General features: G+C 69.4%; 1 protein-coding gene across 4 annotated transcripts in view; it reads right to left on the bottom strand.

Moving 5' to 3' along the window:
• Nucleotides 1-20,507, bottom strand: part of GRAMD4 (GRAM domain containing 4) — a 54,947-nt gene that overhangs the window by 26,787 nt on the left and 7,653 nt on the right. For 2 of the 4 annotated variants that reach the window (XM_016126744.2, XM_016126747.2), the window contains exons 2-3: nt 4,436-4,646; nt 669-789 (exon numbers count right to left, since the gene is read on the bottom strand). In XM_016126744.2, coding sequence (XP_015982230.2) covers nt 669-789; nt 4,436-4,646 — 332 coding nt within the window. Of the gene's footprint in view, nt 1-668; nt 790-4,435; nt 4,647-8,734; nt 8,857-20,507 lie in introns of those variants that run through there. The other 2 variants (XM_016126743.2, XM_016126742.2) reach the window with 2 other exon arrangements.

Here is a 20,507-nt window from a genome sequence, read left to right as displayed (position 1 = left end):
AGCCCCGTCTGCTGACGTGGTGCCTCAGAGCGGAGTCCGTCCAGCTCCGCGGCCCGGGGCCCCGGTCAGCACTGGCCGAGCACCCAGCGGGACGGCCTGCCCCCGAGCACCCGGCCGCCCTGCGGAGCGCAGCACGGGCCAAGGCCACGGGTGTGGGTCACCAGGACCTGACGCAGACCCGGCCCGGCCCTGCCTCCTGCAGACGCGTGGTCACAACCCCGGCAGCAGGAAGGTCCAGTGACGCGGCCCCAACAGCGCAGCCCAGATACCAGCACGTGCGGCCCACGGGCAGACGCCCCGACTGTCCCCCCCGACGCGACGCGTAAGCAGAGCAGAATGAACCCAAAACCCTGGCTCCTTCAAAGAGCGGTGGCGAGCTCTGCGTTAACTGCTGGAATACACCGCGTCGGAGTCGCGACGATCGTGGGATTTCCCAGGGAGTTTCGCCCCGTCCCTGTGACACTGTCCACTGCCCCCAGGACGGCGGCGGCACCAGGGCTGGGCTCCGTGGAGCGGCAGACGGAGAGTCAGAGCAGCAGGCAAAGGCCGTGTGCGGACGCCCATGCGGGGCCACACCTGTCCCCACCACGGGTCCAGGGACTGCCGGAGCCGGCTTCGCCTCTGCAAGACGGGCCCGCCCCGCCCCGCCCACGCCCACTGGCACTCACGTAGGAAGTGTTTCTCCAGCAAGGCGATCTCCAGGTGGCCTTTGATCTCGTTTAATCGATCGAACTCTGTCCGGTTAAGGTCCTGGATGCCCGTGGCCATGATGAGCGCGCCCGGGCCGGCCTGGAAGGAAAACACCGAGTGCTCAGAGCCGCGGCCTCCAAGCACCCCGCGCCCACCCCGCGGGCCCCCTCGGGCCCCACGGCTGGCAGGGCAGGGCTCGGAGCCCCCCGGCCCCCAGCTGGAACCCCGGAGACGAGCCGGGGGCAGGCCCTGCCGTAAACCCGCGCCGGTTCCCCGGCGTCACCGGCCGGCGGGGGGCGTCTCGGACGGCACCAGCGAGGCCAGACACAAGGCTGAGCGAAGCCGGAAGCGTGACCCTAGCCCCCTGGCGGTCACGGGGCGGCCCTGAGGCCGCAGAGGGAGGACGGCGCCGGCCAGCGTGTGCCCTCCCAGGGGCTGCAGCAATGGGACCCCGGGGAAGTGGGGGCGCCGAGCGCCCTGCCGGCTGCGTGAAGGAGAGCTCAACGCTCCCCGAGGTGCGCGCACCCCAAACAGAGGCCTGGCCTGTGGCAGAGACGGCTACCGAAAACCCCAACGGGCCCAGGGCGGCCTCGGTCACAGGCGACCACTGCCCACCGCCTCGCACCGGGGGCCTGGCACAGGCGGCCACTGTGCGGCCTGCTGACCCTGAGAGCCACCGGGCTCCCAGCGGACACTCCTGAGTCACCCCACAACCGCAACCCGCCACCGACCTGGCGGGGAGCGGCCTCACGCACCTGCCATGCGACCGGAGACCTGGCTCCCCACGACCCCCCAAACCCCCCCCCAGCCTGGGTTGTGGGGCACGTGGCCTGCACAGGGTCCACGCCCAGAGGAGCAGCCCCGGTGACCGCTCCGCACACAAGCCGCTTGCGGAGGCCGCAGCCCGGGAAGGAGGAGCTGACACCGGGGAACCTAAGGCCCTTGCCGGTGGCCGGCGGCTGCCCTGACCCGCACTTGACCTCTCAGCCTTTCGGCCGCCGCCTCCCGGGCCCTGGGTTCCCAGAGGGCGGGCCGGGCCAGGTTCACCGGCTGCCCCCTCAGGCCTGGCGGGGAGCACAGGGGAACTGGGGGAGGCGGCCTCTGCAACGGCCGTCCCTCCCCTGCCCGGCCCGCACCCTGGGGGCCGAGGGGCCGGCCGCGCGGCCGAGGGCAGGGCCGGCCCAGAGAGGCCGCTCGGCCGCGTTCCGTCCCGCCGCCGCCCGGCAGCAGCGAGGCCGTGCCCCGCCGGCTCGGCCAGGTCCCGCCGCCCTGCCCGCCCTCCGACGGCTGCGACTCGTGTCCGTCCTGGGCCACCGCAGTGAGGTTCGTCTGCAACTCGCTTGGCGCTTCGAAAGTCCCGATGGGGGCCCCCGGCCCACAGCTGGGAGCCCACGGGACGCCAGGGGCAGTGAGGACCGCTCGGGGAGCTGGCCAGCTCACGGGGGCCGCCGACGGGGGCGGCAAGGCCGAGGGGTGCTCTGAAATCCTGGCATGGGAACCCCTCTGCGAGCCCCTTGTTCCCCCAGCCGGCCCCTCCTCAGACTCCCCAGGCACAGTGCTGAGCTGGGGGTCAGGGCCTGGGCGAGGGAGCCCACCGAGCAGCAGCGTGGCCGCCACGAGGCCGGGGCGGGGGCCCACGCCGCTCTTCCGGCCTCCCCGGACCCGCGTCCTCAGCTCACCCCCCTGCCTCCTCGACCGCGGTCACTCCCAGCGATCCCCTCAACGCTAGGGCTCCGGTCCTCTCTTCCTGGCCAGCCCCCCTCACTGGCCGGCCACTGACCACGCAGACGACCCTGGCCTCAGGCTCCATCTTCATTTTCAGCGGCTCTCCCCGCCGCGGCCACACCCTGGGCCTCACATGACCCTCCCCCCCGCACATCTGCCTCCTGGGCTCCTCGGGCCCGTCGGCCAGCCCAGGACCCCTGCACTGCCCCCTCCCGAGGGTCTGGATTCCACCCTGGACCACTGGGTCCACGCGCCTCCTCTGCCCAGGACACAGACAGCCCCCCAAAAAGATGAGAAGAAAGCCTGACACCCCACAGTGAAATGACCCATGAGGACTCGGTGCTGAGTGACGGAGGCCAGTCATGGAAGGACAAATCCTGCAGGATTCCGCCCCCCGCGAGGGACGACAGAAGTCGGGGTCACAGACAGACAGTGGACGGTGGAGCCCGGGGCTGGGGGGAGAGGGCTGGGTGCTCCACGGGGAGCGAGTTTCAGTCTGGGGAGCGGAGAAAGTCCTGGATGGACCGTGGTGACGGCCGCAAGGCAACATGAATGTATTTAGTGCCACTGAACTGTGCACTTAAAAAGGGTAAAAACGGGAAATTTCATGGTACGTATCGTTTACCACAATAAAAAAATAGAACACGCAGAACGAAGCCTTGACGCGTGCTGGGTGACCGAGCACACCTGTGCGGGGGAGGGTCACCCACAGGAGGGCGGCCGGAGGGCCAGGCAGCGGGTGACAGACGCTGCCGGCCCAGCAGCCCCCGGGGGTGGCACAGGCCACGCGGCGCGCGGCTCAGGGGACTGACGGATGCCGGGAGCCTGGTGCACCGAGGGCCCCATGGGGAGAGGCTGCCCGGGGCGAGGGCACATCCCTCGGGGGGACCCTGCGCCCAGCCACCCGCCCCGGAGGAACGAGCCCCACAAAGCGTCAGGAGGAAGCGCCGGGCCCGGCTCACGCAGCCCGGGCTCCCGCCCCGGCCCGACCCGGACAGGGGCACCAGCTCTCAGGACAGACGCAGGTGGGAGGGGCTGCCGGCCGCACCGCCGGCCCACGGCCAGGGAAGCCCCGCCGCCAGGCCCGCAGCCCTCTGCGCCGCCGCCCGCCACCCACGCCTGCTCTGTGCTGCCCTGTGATGTGCCCTGCACTGGCACACACAGCACGCGGGACCCGGCCTGGGGGCCCAGCTGCCACCTGTGCCGGGAACGGAGGCCAACGCCGGGCAGGGTGCCGCCCGCACGGCCCCCGCCCCCCGCGCGGGCCCCTCCCCAGCGGCGGCCGGCGAATCATTCGTTCCTGCCGGGAGCTGCCGCGCAGCACGGCCTCTGACAAAGCGTTAACGATGCCGGCGGCGGCCCACACAGCCGCGTCCACGGGGAGGACCCGCCCCAGGTGTGCGGGGAGGGAGCCAGCCACCGCGGCATCTCCATCCCTGTGAAGGTCACCCGCAGCGCTGCGGGGCAGGTCTGGGCTTCTCCACCGGGTGAGTCCGGCAATCAATCCGGCCAGAGAGGGGGCCGCCGGGAGCTCGTCCTCACCCAACCCCTGATGAAACAGAAGCTTCCAGAAGCCAGGGCCCCTGGTGCCTGGCTCCCACAGTGGCCACAGTGCCGAGCACGGGTGCCCCTGGATATCTGCTGCTCCCGTGAACAGCACCCCAACTGGCCCACAGGGGCCGCTGTCTCCGCATGGGCGGGTGAGGGCCCGCCAGCGGCTGGGGGACAGGGACACACACCCCGGCATGGCCAGGAGGCCCAGCCCGCCACCCAGGACACCCCCGAGGAGGGAGAAGCCCTTGGTGACGGAGCGGCCGTCTCATCCGAGATCTGAGGACGAGCCCCACCGGCGACGTGGTGACAGGTGCCGGGAGGAACAAGCCGTGCTTGTCCCCGACCGGCTGGGCAGGACACATTCTGCCCGAGGCCATGCTCGGCCCGGCCACCTGGGGATGAGCAAGCCCCCGCCGAGAGCCGGGGGCCCGAGGCCGAGGGGAGGGGAGGCCGCGCGGACACTCACGGGGTCCCGAAGCTCCTCGCTGTCGCGGGGCGAGGTCCGCGGGGTCCTCAGGGGGCCTTCGTCTCCGCACTCGGTGTCCGAGGCATTGGGAGACTCCACTAGGTCGAGGAAGTCCTCTCTCCTGTGACCTCTGAACCTGATTCTGTCCAGCCTCCTTAGCATGTTCAGCACTGAGCCCTTCTGCTTTACCCTAACATGACGGTCGGGGTCCCTGCAAGAGAAGAACGGGGGGCGCGGTCAGTTGGTCACCGGCCCAGAACGGGGTGCCCGCCAGCCTCACGGACACGGCCCTCCCGCACACGGCCTCCGGTCCAGAGCCCGGGGCCGTGACCCAGCTCTGTCCTCGGGGAGTGCCCGGTTCCAGGGCTGATGGCACCCGCCCTGCCCCCACCGGGCTGGGCCCCTCTGTGACCCACCGGGCTGGGCCGGTGGCCTAGTTCCCGCCGCTGACACCCACGACCGCCGGACAGCCGTGAGCGTCCCGGCCACAGAGACAGCACCAGCCTGTGCACCGGCGGCCGGGGACCCTGGGAGGGTGGGGGAAGGGCACCGTGACCAACGGCGGGGGGGGCGACCGCCTCTCAGGTGCAGAGAGCCGTCAGGAACGTGGCCACAGTCCCGGGGCAGGTGCCAGTGGCCCTGCTTCTGCACGTCCAGCCAACCCCACTCCCAAGCCCAAGGCAGGGGCCACAAAGCCCCGCCCCAGTCCGGGTCACGCAGCGCGTGGCCGAGGCCGCGGGTCAGGGGCCACCCACGCACGCAGCCCCGACTCCTGCGGGAGGCCCTGGTCTGTGCGGAGGGGCCTGTCCTGCCGCTGCCTGGCCCCCCGAGCCTCAGCCCCCCTGTGACACGGGAAACACCGCCAGCGAGACGGAAGCGCCCCGAGAGTCTAGACGATGCACGCTGCGCCCCGACACGGGGCCGGGACCCCGAAACGATGCGATCCTCCCTCGCCAGGCGGGCAGGAAGCGGGGTGAGCAGCCCGGGGCCCATCGAGCCGGCCCTGACGGCCCTGTTGGCCGGTGTCGCCGAGAATCACAAAGGCGGGGAGTAGCGGTTCCCACCGTGCGGGGCGCAGGCCCGGAGGCCCCCGAAGGACCGTCAGGCACAGCCCGGGGGTGTCGCCGGCAGCCCTGACGTGTCCGCCCCCCACTCCGAGGGCACGCGCGCCTCACGGCAAGAAAAGCTGCCCGCAGTGGGGCTCACGAGACCCCGTCAGAAAGTCCCAGAACACGCTCTGGTCTGCGCCCGCAGCGGAGGCGTGCGGCACGTCGGGGGAGGGGCTGCAGAAGTTCCAGAAACAGGGGCCTCTGGGGACCTCAGAATGTCCCCTTGGGGGCCCTGGTGCGAAACCACAGGAAACCCCAGGAAAATGCCCCCCGGAGCCCGGGGCTGCTGCGCGCTGTGGGGGAGGGGCGCGCGGCCGGCCCCTGGGGGAAGCTGCACCGAGGGGCTGTGCGCGCCGGACGCACGCGAAGGTCAAGCAAACTTAAAAAAATCAAGGAGGAAAAGAGAACCAGGGCTCGTCGAGGGTGACGGTGCATCTAGGAGACTGGAAAGACAATCACGGAGCGGGACGAGTCTCAGCGTCAACCGGACAGCAGCGAACGCACGTCTGTCAAAAGACGCAGGGAAACGGGGTGCACGGGCAGCCGGGACGGGGCGCGAGGGCTGACACCCGTGCCGTCGGGCAGCTGGAGGAAATCGGCGAGCAGGGAGGGAGCTCGCCGCACAGGTGAACGCCCCGACAGAGGGATTCGCGGCAGGAGGACATGTACCCACGACGCACGCAAAGGCTTCCGACTAAACGGACACCAAAGCCGGCCAGCGTGGCCGCGGGCGGCAGGAACCGTGAGCAGGGACGCCTCCGACCCTGAACCCCGCTCGCTGGGGCGCATCCTGGGGGCGCACCCGGCAGGTGGACAGGGCCTCGCTCCCACAGCGAGACGTGCCGCAAGGCGCCGAGAATCGCGCACATGCACGCACGCATGCACACACGCACGGACACACACATGCACACACACATACACGCACATGCACACATGCACGCACATGCACGCACATACACGCACACACCCACATGCACATGCATACATGGACACGCGCATACACATGCACACACACACACATACACTCGCGTGCACACGCACACATGCACCACATGCCATCAAGGAGACGGGGCGTGAAGCCGCGACTGGCCACGCCTGCCTGTTTCTGGGGTGTGACGCCCCGCGACCTGTTTCAAGCCCCACAGTAGCGTCCAGGCTCGCTGGACGCGATGCCACGGCCACCACCGCACAGTGTTCTTCGCCCGGACTCAGGCCGCAAGCCGCCTGCGCCCAAACCCAGCAGGAGAACAGCGAAATGATTCAGGAACGAGGACTTCCAAGTACTTGACGTCTCTGTTTTTGGCACAATGTATCTAATTGCGAGTTTACGTACTTTTCTCCCGTTTCTCCCGTTACAGAAGGGTGTTAACGGGAGTCCCCGCCCAGAGGCCTCGGCCACCACGCGGCGGGAGTGGCAGCGGTGAACACGCAGCTCCGGCATTTAACAGCCGTCACTGCCGCCTCTGCGTGCACCCTCATCACCTCGCCTTCGGGGGTGCTGTCGGACAGAAGAGGAAAGCGAAGGAAGGGGGCTCCAGGCCACCCCGAGAATCCCAGCCGTTGCCCTGGGAGGGACCCAGACCCAGGGTCCGAGTGCTGGGCGGGAAGGGGCGCAGGTGAACGGGACCCGCAGGCACTGTGCTCCCACTGCCCCCGGCCTCCTGTCACCCCGAAGCCTACGTGGGCGATGAGCTCCTGCACCCGCGCATCTCCCCCGCCCCGGGCGTCACCCGTCCTGGTCACGACGCTAAGAGGAAAACGCTGACAGATGGAGAAACCGAGGCCCGGGGAGGCGGGGAGAGGGACGCGCAGAGGAGGGACGTGAGCGGCCTCGCGGGGCGCCCAGCCCTGCCCCCCCCCCGGCACGGGCCTCGGCCGACGCCTCCGTCTCACTGTGCGAGGCGCCCAGCCCTGCCCCCCGCCCCCCGGCACGGGCCTCGGCCGACGCCTCCGTCTCACTGTGCGACAGCCCACGGGCCGCCCCGCTGGGCACTGAGCGGGGGGCGGCCGGAGCGGCCACACGGATGTTCACGCACACGGACGAAGCCGGCAGGAAGCCCTGCAGTCGGGAGCACGCGGGCTGAGAACGGGGGCCGCAGCCGGGGGTCCGGCCCTCGGGGCGCCGTGCTTTCCCACGCTCGCCATCGCTCGCGGCGACCGGGACCCGGGGCGACGCGGCCGCGGGGCCAGCGGGTGGGACGCACCTCCGCGGTCCCCGTGCTCCTCGCGACTTCCTGCCGCGGCCCCAGCCCGAGGTCCTGGCGCAGGAAGCCGGGCCGCCGCACGCCAGGCGGCTCCCCGAGGGCGTGCCAGCGCTCTCGGCCGCCGCGGGCGGGCCGCCCTGTGCGCCTGCACCTGGGCCGGTCGGTCGCCAGGGTCGCGGGCCTGGCGGCCACTCGCCCCGGCCACGCCACTCGGCTGTGGCCGTGAGCAGGCTGGCCGCGGGCTGGGTTTGGCCCGTGGGCCACGCACACCGTCTTAAGGTGATGAACACCTAACGAAACGAGGATTCTCAAACAGGCCCTGGGCCTTACTGGCCCTCTAAAGGGGACTGGGCAGGCCAGCGGGGACCTGGCCCTCCCCAGGCTCCCTGGGGCCGGAGGAACTGGGGAGGGAACCCCACACGTCTCTGTCCACCTGGGTGTGAGTCAGGGGCTTCTCTCCCCGCCCCCCGAATCCCACCGAGGCAGAGGTGGGAGGAGAGCCAGTTCCAAAGAGCCACCGGCGGAAGGGGCCGTCCACCCCTGGGGCCGCCGTCCACACCGACCACAGCAGGGCCGCCCCTCGGGTCTCGGGGCAGGGCCAGTGCCCCCCCCCCAGGTGACAAAGCAACAGCACAGTAAGAAAGATGTCAGAGAAACAGGAGACAGCACCGAGCCCGCCGGCCCCGGGAGCACCCCCTCCGTCCCCCGGGACTGGGTGCTGCACCTCCCCCCACGAAGGCCTCCCCCCCGCCCCCCCACGCCACGTCCCAGAGCACTGGACCCGAAGCTGCCGCCCCTCCGTGTCGCCTCCATGTCCCGGGCCCAGCACGCAGCCCGGCGGGGACAGAGTGGGTGATCGAGGCTCACTGTGGAACGACCTGGTCCCTGGGTCGCCCCAGCACTGGAGTACACCCACAGCCCGACACGGGCCCTCAGGTGACGAGAGCCCGCGCACTTCCCCAACACCTGTCCTCCCGGGAACTCACCGCTTCAGCCCGGCCCGGCCAGGCCTCTTGCCGCAGCCCGGCCCCGACATGCCCAGGCCCAGCTCGCGACGTCGGGTGCACAGGCCGCCAAAGCCTGGCGGTTCTAGAACACACGGCCGGGCGGAGACGGAGCCCACGTGTCCCGCTCGGCTGGTCACGAACGGGACACGGGGCCGGGCCTCAACGCAGACAGGCCCAGACCTGGCTTCAAGCCTCTGCCGCAAAACGCATGTCCGATAAAACAAATGTTTAAAAACACCCAAAGCCTCCAAGTCCACGGCCCAGGGGACCGCCGGGCTCCAGGGTGGTGACAGCCGAGTCTTACGCAAGCGTGTCCTGGCTGGGCCGACAGCACGGCGGGCTCTGCAGGCAAAAGGGGACGAGGTGCCTGCGAGTGCCGCGTGACCCTGGGTGCGCGGGGACTCCGCTCCGCCCCCGCCGGCGAGGCTCAGGTCCAGCGGGGACCAAGGAGCAGAGGCCGCCGCAGGGGCAGGGAAGTCACACAGCAGGACGACGGCCCACAGCGGCCAGGAGTGCTCAGTGAGCACCTGCTCGGTCCCGGCTGCCGGCTCCTCCCGCGCGCGCGGCCCTGACTCCCGGCCCTGACCTCCGGCCGGAGACGCGCCTCGGCGAGTGGGCACAGATGGCGGCGGGCGGACCAGGACGCCGGCCGGCGGCTGCCGAGGGGGGCACCCCGGCGGGGCGAGCGGCAGGGACAGCGTCCTTCCACCGGGACGGGCCAGGAGACAGCGACGCAGACGGCCGGGAGCAGGGGCGGCCACCCGAGGCGCCCAGGGCCATCCGGGGTCACGGCACGGGGCCGGGGAGGAAGGGGGGCCAGGACCCGGCAGGCAGACGGCCCCCCACGCAGGAGCGCAGACGTGCTGCTGCAGGGCGGGGGGCGGGCAGGGCTGACGCGCCCCCTCCACCGCACTCCGCGAACCCCACGCCGGAGCTGCAGAGGCGGAAGCTTCCACGCCCGCCCCCCCGGGCCCCACGCGCCAGCCCGCACCCGCACCGGCCTGCGGGGGGGCTGGCCTCCCGGCCGCCGCGCCTCACCGCGGGCTGGCTCTTCCTGAGACCGTAGTGAACTCGGCTGCCACCATCATGGAGAGAGTCCTCATTCGGCACGCGACGGCGGCCGTCTGGTGGCTGCATGCGACAGAGCAGCCACCCCTCGCGCCTTCCCGAAATAGGTTCAACCAAGGACTCGAGTGGGACACGAGGCGGGCACAGAGGTGGCCGGGGGGGCCGGGGGGGCGGCCTCGGGACCGGATGGGCCTCTCTAAGCAGGACTGCGGCGCCGTAACGGACAGCAGGGTCCGCTAGAAGCAAGCTTCCGCACGGCGAGAGCTTGTACTCAGCGGTCAAACGCAGACGACGACCTGGGGAAAAATACTCGCAGCCCGCGTTACAAAGGGTTAGTAAGTCTAGTGTTGAAGAACAGCCCAGCGGGAAAACGGGCAAGAGATACAGACAGTTCGCAGAAATGGGAAAACAAACAGCTCTCAAACAGGTGAAAAGACGAGGAAGCCTCACGTACAGGGAGCGGACACCTCGCTGAGACCCCGCCGCCCGGCAGACGGGCGCGGGGCCGGCGTGCAGGTGCGAGTGGGGGGCCGAGCTGCCCCCCCCTCCGCCCGCACGCGGCGCGGACGGCGGTTTCGCAATGCCCAGCGAAATGTGGGTTTCGTTTCCAGGAATTCCTCCTACTCGCACTTGCAGAACGACGGACGTGTGGGCAAGGTCCTTGCATCACAGCTGTTTTCGTAAAGCCAAAGAGAGGCTGAACGCACCTCCCGGCCACCTGCAGAGGACAGCCCTGCAAGGGGGCCCCCACGCCCTGCTGGAGGGTCCCCGCGGCTGGCGCCCGGCCACCTGCCAGGAGCCGGGCCGTCACCGGCCTGCTGGCGTCAGCGTCAAAGACGGCGTCAAGAACGATCAACCTAAAAACGACCCCGCTCAACACCGCAGGGAGCTCTCCTCGGTGCTGAACGGGCAGTTCTCGGAGTGCGGTCCGGGCATCCTTGGGGTCTCCAAGACGCTTTCGAGGGACCGCCATGGTCAAAACCAACGAGAATCGCAAGATGCTGTCTGCTGGTCCACGCTGGCTCTGGTGCGTCCCCGTGTGACATGGAGGCCAGGAGGACCCAACTGCCGTCCACAGTTGAAGCCGACGCCGCGGGGCCTGCCCCACGGCCAGGGCCCTCCACTGACTTCTCTCTTGGTTGGGGGAGTGAATAGCGATTTTTTTAAAATAAAAATATGCTACTTATGTAACATGTAATACGTTTGTAGTTGACAGTTTCTGGTAAGTTACTAAATAAATCTGTTAGTTTGAATTTCTAACACAGTAACGAGTGACAGATGTAACCGCTCAGAGGCTGTCTGGGACCTCGAAACTCAGGACCATCACGGGATTCCCACGCCGGAGAGTCTGAGAACGGGCCTAACCCAGGGATTCGGGGAAGAGGCATGGGTCAGGCTGGGACACGGCCCTGAGGACGAGCCCACAGCCCCCCGCGACTCTGGCCCAGGCCTCAGTGGCTGCGGCCGGGCCCCAGCAGGGAGCCGTGTCCACAGACACAGCCCGAGATGCCAGGTGGGCCGTGGAGAGTCACCTCGAGCCTGCAGCAGCTGCCTGGCGGGATCGCCTGTGTTTACCTCGGTCCCTCACCTGACACCCAGTGTGCGCCGTGGGTGACACCCCGAGGCCCTCGTGCACACACATGTAGCAGCCTCTGGTGATGAAAGGAGCACTGGAAGAGAGGCAGCCCCCCGAATCCCAGGGGCCGAAGAGGGAAAAGGGCGTGGCCGACTGGAGAACAGGGCCAGGCCCGGGCAGCCCTGGCCTCCCCCCGCCCACCAGGCTCCACAGCCTCCCCCAGTCACCATATCTGCTGTGAGCCTCGCCCCTCGGGGTCCAGGCCAGGGGAGGAGCCCCGAAAGCTCACGCTTCCTCCGCCTTCCAGTCCAAAACTGTCCCCCAAGCACGTTACCACGCTGCCCCGCACCACCGCCTTCTCCAAGCACACCCGGCCTCTGTGCGCGAGGGCCGCGAGCTGTCCCCCAGCGTCCCCCCGTGAGGGGCTGTCAATCCCACGCCCTGCCTCAAAGGCGCGGCCTGCAACCGAGCAGGCAAATCTACACCTTCCTGGAGCCAACGGGAGCAGCCGTCCTGGGAGAGAGGCTGCCCGCGCACCGGGGGACGCGGAAGGCAGGGCCGGCAGAGGGACGGAGCCCCACGCCGCGGGCCCAGGCCGGCAGCCCCGCGCCCCGCCCGGCACCTGCGCCGAAAAGGCTCCTCCGCTGAAGCCAGCCTGCGGAGGGCCCCCCGCGCCCGACGGCCAGGCGGTCCTGCGCTTTGGAGAGACCCTGGACATGGACAGAGGCCGACACGCCCGTCCAGCACGGGAGGTGGGCGGCAGCGCCCGGGCAGCCCCTACGGCAATCCACAGTGAGCTGGTGGCATCTCCGGAGGGCGCGGCTGCCACCGGCCTCAGGACACCGAGGGTGGACGGGCCACTTCCGAAACTCCGGGGGGAACGTCAGGACAGAAGGGCTTCTGCGCGGGCCCCGCGGCAAACCCCCGCAGGCCCGGCCGGCTCCCCAGGCACGCCCTGCGCTGGCGACCCCACGGGGAGGAGAGGCGGCGGGCGGCGAGGCGCGCCTGCGATTCTCCCGAACGGCGCCCGAGGAGGTCCCTGCGCGGGGAGAGCCTGCACCTGCCCGCAAAGGCGATTAGCAGAGCACGCGCCACGCACTGCAGGCAGGCCAGGCGCCCGTCGCTGGGACGGCCCGGGCGCCTCCTGGGGCCGCGGGGCGGCGCATACGCCCGTCGCCGTCCTCCCCAGTGGACCCACCTCATTCCCGAGGACCGAGTGGACCCGCCGCGGGCAGGCGGCAATGCTGGGGGGCGCCGACTCTTAAATCGCCTGGGGCTGCAGAGCGCTGGGCGGTGGGCGGCGCCCCCGGCCCAGCTCCCACCCGCTGCCCGCGCCGGGCCTCCCAGTGAGGCGGGCCCTGCGTGTGGCGGTCACCTTTCCCGGCCCTCCCGCCCTGCACCGTCTCGGGCCCCAGCCGCCCCCTCTCCTGCCGGTCTGGAAGGGCCGGCAGAGCAGCGAGGTTGCCGTCCTGATGAGGCCAGCTCGTCCTCACCTCCTCTGCCGGCCGGGGAAGAGGACCCGGCTCTCAGCTCTGGTTCCCATTTCCGGTACCAGAGGAGCTGCAGCTGCACCTGCCGCCTGACCCCGGGGCCTCTTACCCTAGGGGGAGGGTGCGGCCTTCTGAACAGGCTCCTGCCCCCAGGCAGCCCCCCACAGCTCAGCTGAGCCCCCCACAGCTCAGCTGACCAGAACCCAACAACCTGGACTCCCCAAAAGCTGGAATCTGGCGTCAGCCAATCACGGTAAATCAGACCAATAACAGGCATCTCTGAAGTAGGGGAGGAGCCACTTGGGGGTGCTGGGGGACACACGGAGTGTTCTACACAGTCCATCAGAATCCCCCGGGGCTGAGACGCAGCGACCCCGCCCTCCCCGACCCATGTTCCCGCACCCCACTATGGAGCGGGACGCCCAACATCTCACTAGAGTTCTCGCCAAAGCTGGACCCAAAAGGCCACCACTGCCGAACCCCGAACGCACTGAGAAGCAGAAGGCGCTGGAACACACTGCCTTCCGCGGCCAGCAAGGGGCCCGTGGGGGGCAGTGACGGACAGAAGCCCACGTTCACGCCACACGAGCCCGGGCCCCGGACGGCAGCCCGCGGAAGGCGTCACACTGCTGGCCGGCACCAAACCCCGCCCGGGCGTCACCTGAGGTGTGAGAGCGCCATCGCCTGCAGCAGCTCCTCGCATCCGACGCCTCGACCGACACCCGCGCCCCGCACCCGGGGCTGCTCCTGCGGCAAGCCCACCGAGAACGGAACCCCGGCTCTGACGCGGCCTCTGCCCGGCGGCCGCAGGGCTGAGCGACGGGGGCCTGCGAGACGGGCACCGGGCCGGGCCGCCACGATCCCACGACGCTGACGGAGCCACGCGGCCCGGCCGAGGGTCCTGCGCTGGCGGCCGCAGCCGCGGGGAGGGCGGACTCGCCGAAAGCGGGCGTGGAGACCTGGCGTAACCAGATTAGCCGGTCGGCAAAGCGAGAAGGGAGAGGGGTGGTGTCCTGTCTTCCCTGCGGCACAGGGCCTCGGTGACAGCGGAGAAGACTCGTGAGGACAGGACGGCTGCCTCTGGGGCCAGATCTCCAAGTCCCAAAAGGAAGCGAAATCCAGTCCTCTGCTTCGGCTGAGAAGACCACCATCGAAGGCCCTGCCGCACCCGCAACACCCCACGCGCCGCCGGGGGCCCCGGTCCCACCCACGCGGGAGGCGGCGACTCGTCTCTCAGTGACGCGCTGCGGCCGGCCACCTGCAGGAAAGGCTGCCTGCACCCCGGCCACCCCGCCCGCACCCGCGCCCGGGGACCGGCCGGCTCCGACCTCGGCGGCACCATTCAGCCAGGTAAAAACTCCGAGCCTGCGAGTCACGGCGGGGCCCGGGCCCGCACGCCGCGGCTGCCCGGCCGGTTCAGGCGGATGTGATGGACAGCGGCCCCGACCGGTTCAGGCGGACATGACGGACAGCGGCCCCGGCCAGTTCAGGGGGACGTGACGGACGGCGGCCCCGGCCGGTTCAGGGGGACGTGACGGACGGCGGCCCATGTTCCGACGACCCCATCAGTCTCCACACGGGGCCCTGCGAGAACGGCAGTCCGCCTGGTGCTGGGTCAGCACGCTGAGCGGGGACACGGGGCGGCGGCTGAGCACGCGGCAAGCGCTCGGGGGTTCTCTGCGAATTCAGGCCTCAGCCCCCCGACCGGCACGAGGGGATCTGCCACGGTTTAGGGGGCTGTGAGGCAGAGGAGTTGGGCCCCGGACGGGATGGCGGGGTGCAGGGAGGGGCGGGGTGTCAGGCAGCTGTGCCGCGACCCCGGCTGAGGGCTGAGCCCTGCTGGGAGCCCGCTTCCCCTCAGGGGTCTCCCCTCCACTCGGGGGCCCCAGCACCCCGACCGGGCCCAGGGCGCCGGGGCTGCGCCTCATCTTCCCAGAAGCAAAGCCAGCCCCAAGGGCCATGGAGGAGGGCCCCAGGGTGGGGAACCCCTAAGGGCAGACGGCCCAGGACACCCGCCTCCAGGCACCCACATGAAAGCCTGTCCCGCCGGCCGAGTCCCCTCGGATGCCTCTGGAAGCCGGAGGCAGGTCCCACAGGTGCTGCCGCCCGGGGTCCGCTGGCTCCGGCGCACGCCCCGCTGCACCTGCCCCGCCTGCAGGGCGCGTGTCGGGGCCTGGTCCCGTGGCAGAGGGCGCAGAGTCCACGTCCCTCTCGCTCTGCCTCGGGGTGGACTTCCTGTGCTCAGATCCCGGGGTTTCCGGGGGTGCTGACCTTCTCCTCCGCTCCCGGGAGCCGCCCCTCACCCACGACCCGGCCACCTCCAGCCCCAACCCAACCCAGCACCCCGCCCCCAGGGCCATGTCTCCACCTGAAACTTCTGGAAACTCCTGCTCTCCCTGTGGCCTACCTCCCAGCTGCACCGCCCACAGGGCCTCCCAGAGGGCCAGGAGCCTTGGCACCCCAGTGGCCACTTCTGGCCTCTCCCTACGGCCTGCACATGCCTGACCCCTCACGCCCACCTGCCTTCAAACCTGCCCTGGCCTAGAATGCTCTTTCTCATCTCTGCCCACTTCCACCAGCCTTTCAGGGTTCAATCCACAGACAGGACAGACAGACAGCACAGCCCTAACAAGACGGTGTGGTGTGGAGCCAAGCAAGGCCCAAGGAAGAGACGAGGCCAGCAGCTCGGGGGCAGGAGCACGCTGGGTCAGACCGTGGTTATGGCCAAGGCGCCAGCTTGTTTGGGTGGGGAGCTCGGGGGTGCCCAGTCCAGTAAAAATAACTAAGCAGACAGACGAGAGGGCCCTGCAGGACCAGCGATGGCCCAGGGGTTGTGACTTATCCAGTTCTGTGGACCTCCCGTCCGAAAACAAAGAGAAAGAAAAGGATTCGGCCCACGATCACCCGTCTTAGAAGTCTCCCCCACTCGGTATGTGCTGCCATGGAAACTCGGCCCCTGAAGGCAGTGCTGGCCCACACCTGCCCACCCCCCCACTGTCTGCCCGGCCCGGGCGACAGGCTGGGCAGCTGAGGGGCCCTGCAAGAGCAAGTGCCGAACGGACGAGAGCGGCAAACCCGCCTTCCTGGTCTGGAGGCTCCCACCTGAGTGCCACACAAGCCGGGCACACCTGCTGGCGAGCGTCTGGCCGAGCCCGAGGTGCAGGTGCAGACGCGCCGGGCAGGTGGGACTCAGCGCACGTCACCGGCCGCCAGGTCGGACGTCACGAACGCACGTGCGGGTTTGCCTCTGCCTCTGGGGAAGGGAAAGGGCCTTCGAAGCCAGCGGTCGACCAGGTCCCCACGTCCCTTAAGCAGACACGTTACTCCCAAGCACTCGAGAGCAGTGTAGGTGAAATCGATTCCTTTTATGTTTTTGTTAAAACGGTTTCTTTTTTAAAAACCTACATGGAGAGAGTTCTAATTTAGGTTATGTTGGTGTGCAAAACTAATCACGGAATAGAATTTATATCTTCCAATTACACAGAATTTAGGACGATATGCATGTAAGTGTTTCTGAAATACTTTATAAATAGGTCACAACAGGCTCTTTTTATTGCCAAGATTTTAAAACGCAGCACGCAGGGCCAGCCTCTACACGCAGGGGGACCGGCAACGGGCAGGAAGCCAGCGGGCGTCTCCGGGACGCCCGCCAGTCCTGTAAGCCCGGGGTGCGGGTCTGCCCAGAGGCCTGCTTCACACCGAGAGCCTGGGAAAGCCAGTCGGGGGCCGGTCGGTCCTCGGAGGCGCAGACTCTCAGGACGGAAATCCTGCTCTGAGCACGAGAGTCCCGCGGGCATAGAGGACGCCTCCTCCCAGGAGGTCTGATCTGAAACACTGGGGGCCACCAACCCCGGCCCCAACCCAGGTGAGGGAGCCGAGCGAGCAGCGAGGCCGGCGGAGCCCTTCGCTCTGACTCAGATCAGACAACTCGCTTAACTAGTTTTGATCACACAATCAGGTGAAAGCACACGCACTCGCCTGACGGGAAAGGAGGTTCGTCTGTGCACGAGGCCAGCTGGGTGGGGGCCAGGGGGACGGCCTCGCACACCGGGCAGCCTCAGGAGACAGGTATCGGCAGGCGCGGCTCAAACTAAACAAGCCGCGGTGCCCTCGGCCCCGCGGGGGACCGCGGATGAGCGAGGCGGCTCCCGCCCACCCCCGTGGAGCCTGCCGCTCGGGAATGCCCGATGTGTCCCTTCGATGCCACGTGACCCTTCCCGTCTCTCCGTGGCCACGGCCGAGAGTGGAGAGCAGTGGGGGGTGGGGGAGACACAGGACTTCCTGGGGGCGGAACCCATGCCGTCAGCCCTGACCCTGGCGGCTTCGGCCCCGCTCAGCTTGGGCACAGGCGGGGCCCCAACCACGGTCCCTCTGCTGCAGCAGCAGAGTTCATTCACGCCGGGATGAGAGGAGTGAGGGAAGGAGATTTCGCAATGCCACGCTGCACCCCCACTGAGATGGGGGGGCACCCCCGGGGAGCAGTCGTCTGCCTCCCCGCCTTCTCCAGCTGCTGGAAGCCTCGCCACCCTCGGCTCTGCGTGAAGAGACGCTGGCCTCTCCCTCCCCACCTCTGCGACCTGCAGCCCCAGCCCAGGCCGCCGCACCTGGCTCTGAGCCCTGTGTCCCTCCCCCACGTCCACCTGCCAAGCCGCCCAGGCCAGGCCGGTCCCAAGCAACCACAGACACCCCCCGGCCTTGCTGACGGCCAGTGGCTCCGCCGCCCAGATCAACAGCGGGTGGGCGGTCGTGGCTTGTGACTCCCCCAGCCTCACAGGCCCAGGCCTGCCCGCAGGACGCCCGGTCCAGTGAGGGGACCCGTGCCCACACACCCGTGCCAGGGGGCTGGCCAAGGGGTCACGACCCCCTTACCACTGGCGGCTGGAGAATGGGTGTGTACAGCTCGGCCTCTCTGAGAGGGTTGGGGGGCCCTCGGGCACACGTGGGGGTCACCCAGAAACCCAAGGGGTGGGCCAGGAGAGAGGAATTAAAGGCCCCAGAAGGAGTGGGCGAGTCAGCCAGAGACAAGGGCGTGGGCCCTGCAAGCAGCAGAGCCGCTTTGGCCACTGACCGGGGCTCCCCGGCCACTCGCGCAGCTGCAAAGTGGGGATGACGTGGCCCCGTCCGGGGCAGTGGTAGGTGGCAGCCACCCACAAACGTCTCCTGGCTCCCAGCAGGTGTTCAGACACCGGCAACCCACTCGGCGCTCCTTGGGACGTCCTGGGCAGCTGGGCCCACGCCCCCCATCGGCCCAGTCCACACTGCGCTGCGTGCCCCGGGCGACGTGAGATGGGCCGCAGCACCCCGGGCTCGCCCCTGCACCCCCCAGGTCCGGGGCTCATCTCCAGATGGTCGATTCTCCACACGCCAGTGGGGGCTTTTGAAGGCTCAGGATGGCTGCTGGCGAGGCCACATCCGCCTTGCGCACCTCCGCGCAGCCTGGGCCGGCCCACGGCGTCAGCCGGAACCCCGGGCCGGCCTCCCACGGAGGCGGGTCAGGCCGGACATCGGGCAGCACGGCCCCTCCAGCGCCTCCTGGGACCTCGTGCTCCTCGCCTGTCAGACGGTGGAGCCGATGCTGGGTGGCCCTGAGGACCGGCCAGCCCCCTCCCTCCCCCCGGGCACCCTGCTGGGGCAGCAGACGGGGGCTGCTGGGCTGACCCGCCAGGGCCCGTCCACCCTGGGAGTCACAGTTCTAGGTGTCTGGCTTAGAAGGCAATGCCCAATGCTCAGACACCCCGGGTAAAGCTGCCACCCCTGCCGGCCCGACCCTGCCCCAGGCCGGCCACCTGTGCCCCCCCAGACCGGCTCTGACCCCCTTGCTGCCAGCCCTCCCAGCAGACACAGGCTGCCAGGCAGGGCGGCAGGGGCAGGGGCAGCAGGGGCAGGATGCCGGGCAGGGGCAGCAGGGGCAGGATGCCGGGCAGGGGCGGCGGGCGCAGGATGCCCCTGTGCTTCCCGCGTCCTCCCTCCCATCCTGCCTGCGGCTCTGCCCTCCGCCCTCCGCCCTCCGCCCTCCAGCCCAGCTCTCCGGTGTTGACTCAAGTTTCACTTCCTCTCCACCAAGGTGCTCGGCTGCAGCTAAGTTACACCGAGCAGGCCGGGCTCCACAGGCCTGAACGGCCAGCAGGACACTTCGCCCCTTTAAATCCCACCTCCGAGTCCAGCACCGCCGGGTCCCTGCTGCCGCCCTCCCGCTCCGGGCCCCCCACACACACCCTCGGATGCTGACAGCTGATCCTCACTCTGATGGACTAGCTGACGCGACCCAGACGTCTCCCTGCATTTCTAAGCAATGGCTGCTAAACAAAATATCACTTTACTTCCTGATCCTGATGCGCTCAGCATGCCTGCTGCATGCTCGGCCGATACAAGGACAGAGCGGGACCCGGTGGCATGCCGCCACGGACCGCTCCTAGTCCAGCAGGCAGCGCAGGCCGCAGACCCTCCAGGTGGCCTCCAGTCCAGCCTGCCTGTCTCTGACCTTCCTCTCTGAACAGAAACCAGTCCCTGGGCGCTGGGGCAGGGTCGCTCATGACGGCTGGGCTGCCCCTGTCACCCGTGGGCCCCTGGCCCTCTGCTGCACTCGGCACGTGGGAGACTGCCCAGGCACCCCACGGACTCCCCAGCAGTGCCGGGGGCACAGGGACAACCGTGGACGGTGAGTCACAGCCTGTTGTTTCACGAGTGCAAGTCTAGGTTTTACAACATCAGAGGTTCCTGTGAGCTCCTGACCACTCGAATTGCTTCAGTTTTTAGGCCCAAGCTACCCAGGTGGAGACCCAAGGGACTTGCGTCTGCCCATCCCTGCCATCCCAGGTGCCCCCTGAGCTGTGGGGCCCTCCGCTCCCTGCCCCCGAGGCCACGTGGGTACAGCATGGGTACCCCCTCTGTGCAGACTCTGCCCAGACAGGTCACCACGCAGCCGCCGGGTAACTGTGACCCCACAAACGCTGCCAGTCACTCCGGAGTGCTACACCAGGGCAGGGAAAAGCGTCTCGAGGCCAACACCACCCACAGCCGCCTGTCACCCAGGACCGAGCAGGCACACACCTCACCCCCAATGCAGGAGGGCCCCGGTGTGGACGGGCGCCCAGCCGCGGGGCAGGGAGGCCGGCCCACATCGGCCCGTGAGCGCCGCTCCCAGGAGGGGGCCTCTCGGGAATGAGGGTCCCCAGCCCAGCACGGCCCCACTCACCAAGCCCCTGGCTGGCTCCACCCACTTCCTCAGCCACCCACCCTGGACTGGGGGGATGTGGGGCCGTCTCAGGGAGGCCCCAGCACCACAGCAGGGGGACATGGGCTCCCAGGCTGCCCGGCTGGGGCTGCCCAGGCAGCCGGCCACCCAGCATGGCCTGGAGCCCAGCCCGGCCCAGCAGACGTGCAAGCGCAGGCTGGCCGGGCTCCAGGAGTCTTGGAGAGGAGCTGACTTTCGGTAAGATGACCTCGCAGGCCCCACATCAGCACGAACTGGTCCCGGGCAGTGTGGCGTGGTGGCCTGAGGCCTCACGGGACTTGGCTGCCACACTCCTTCTCGGGCTGACCTCCCCCCGCCAAATGGGTTCCTGTGCCCCTTCTCCACCCCTCGGAGGCCCCCCGACCCCGAGGCGGGGTGAGGCCC

Source organism: Rousettus aegyptiacus, unplaced genomic scaffold, assembly GCF_014176215.1.
Source record: "Rousettus aegyptiacus isolate mRouAeg1 unplaced genomic scaffold, mRouAeg1.p scaffold_m13_p_2, whole genome shotgun sequence".
Lineage (NCBI taxonomy): Eukaryota > Metazoa > Chordata > Mammalia > Chiroptera > Pteropodidae > Rousettus > Rousettus aegyptiacus.
The sequence above is the reverse complement of the archived record's forward strand: the minus strand, read 5'-3'. Positions and strand labels throughout refer to the sequence as shown.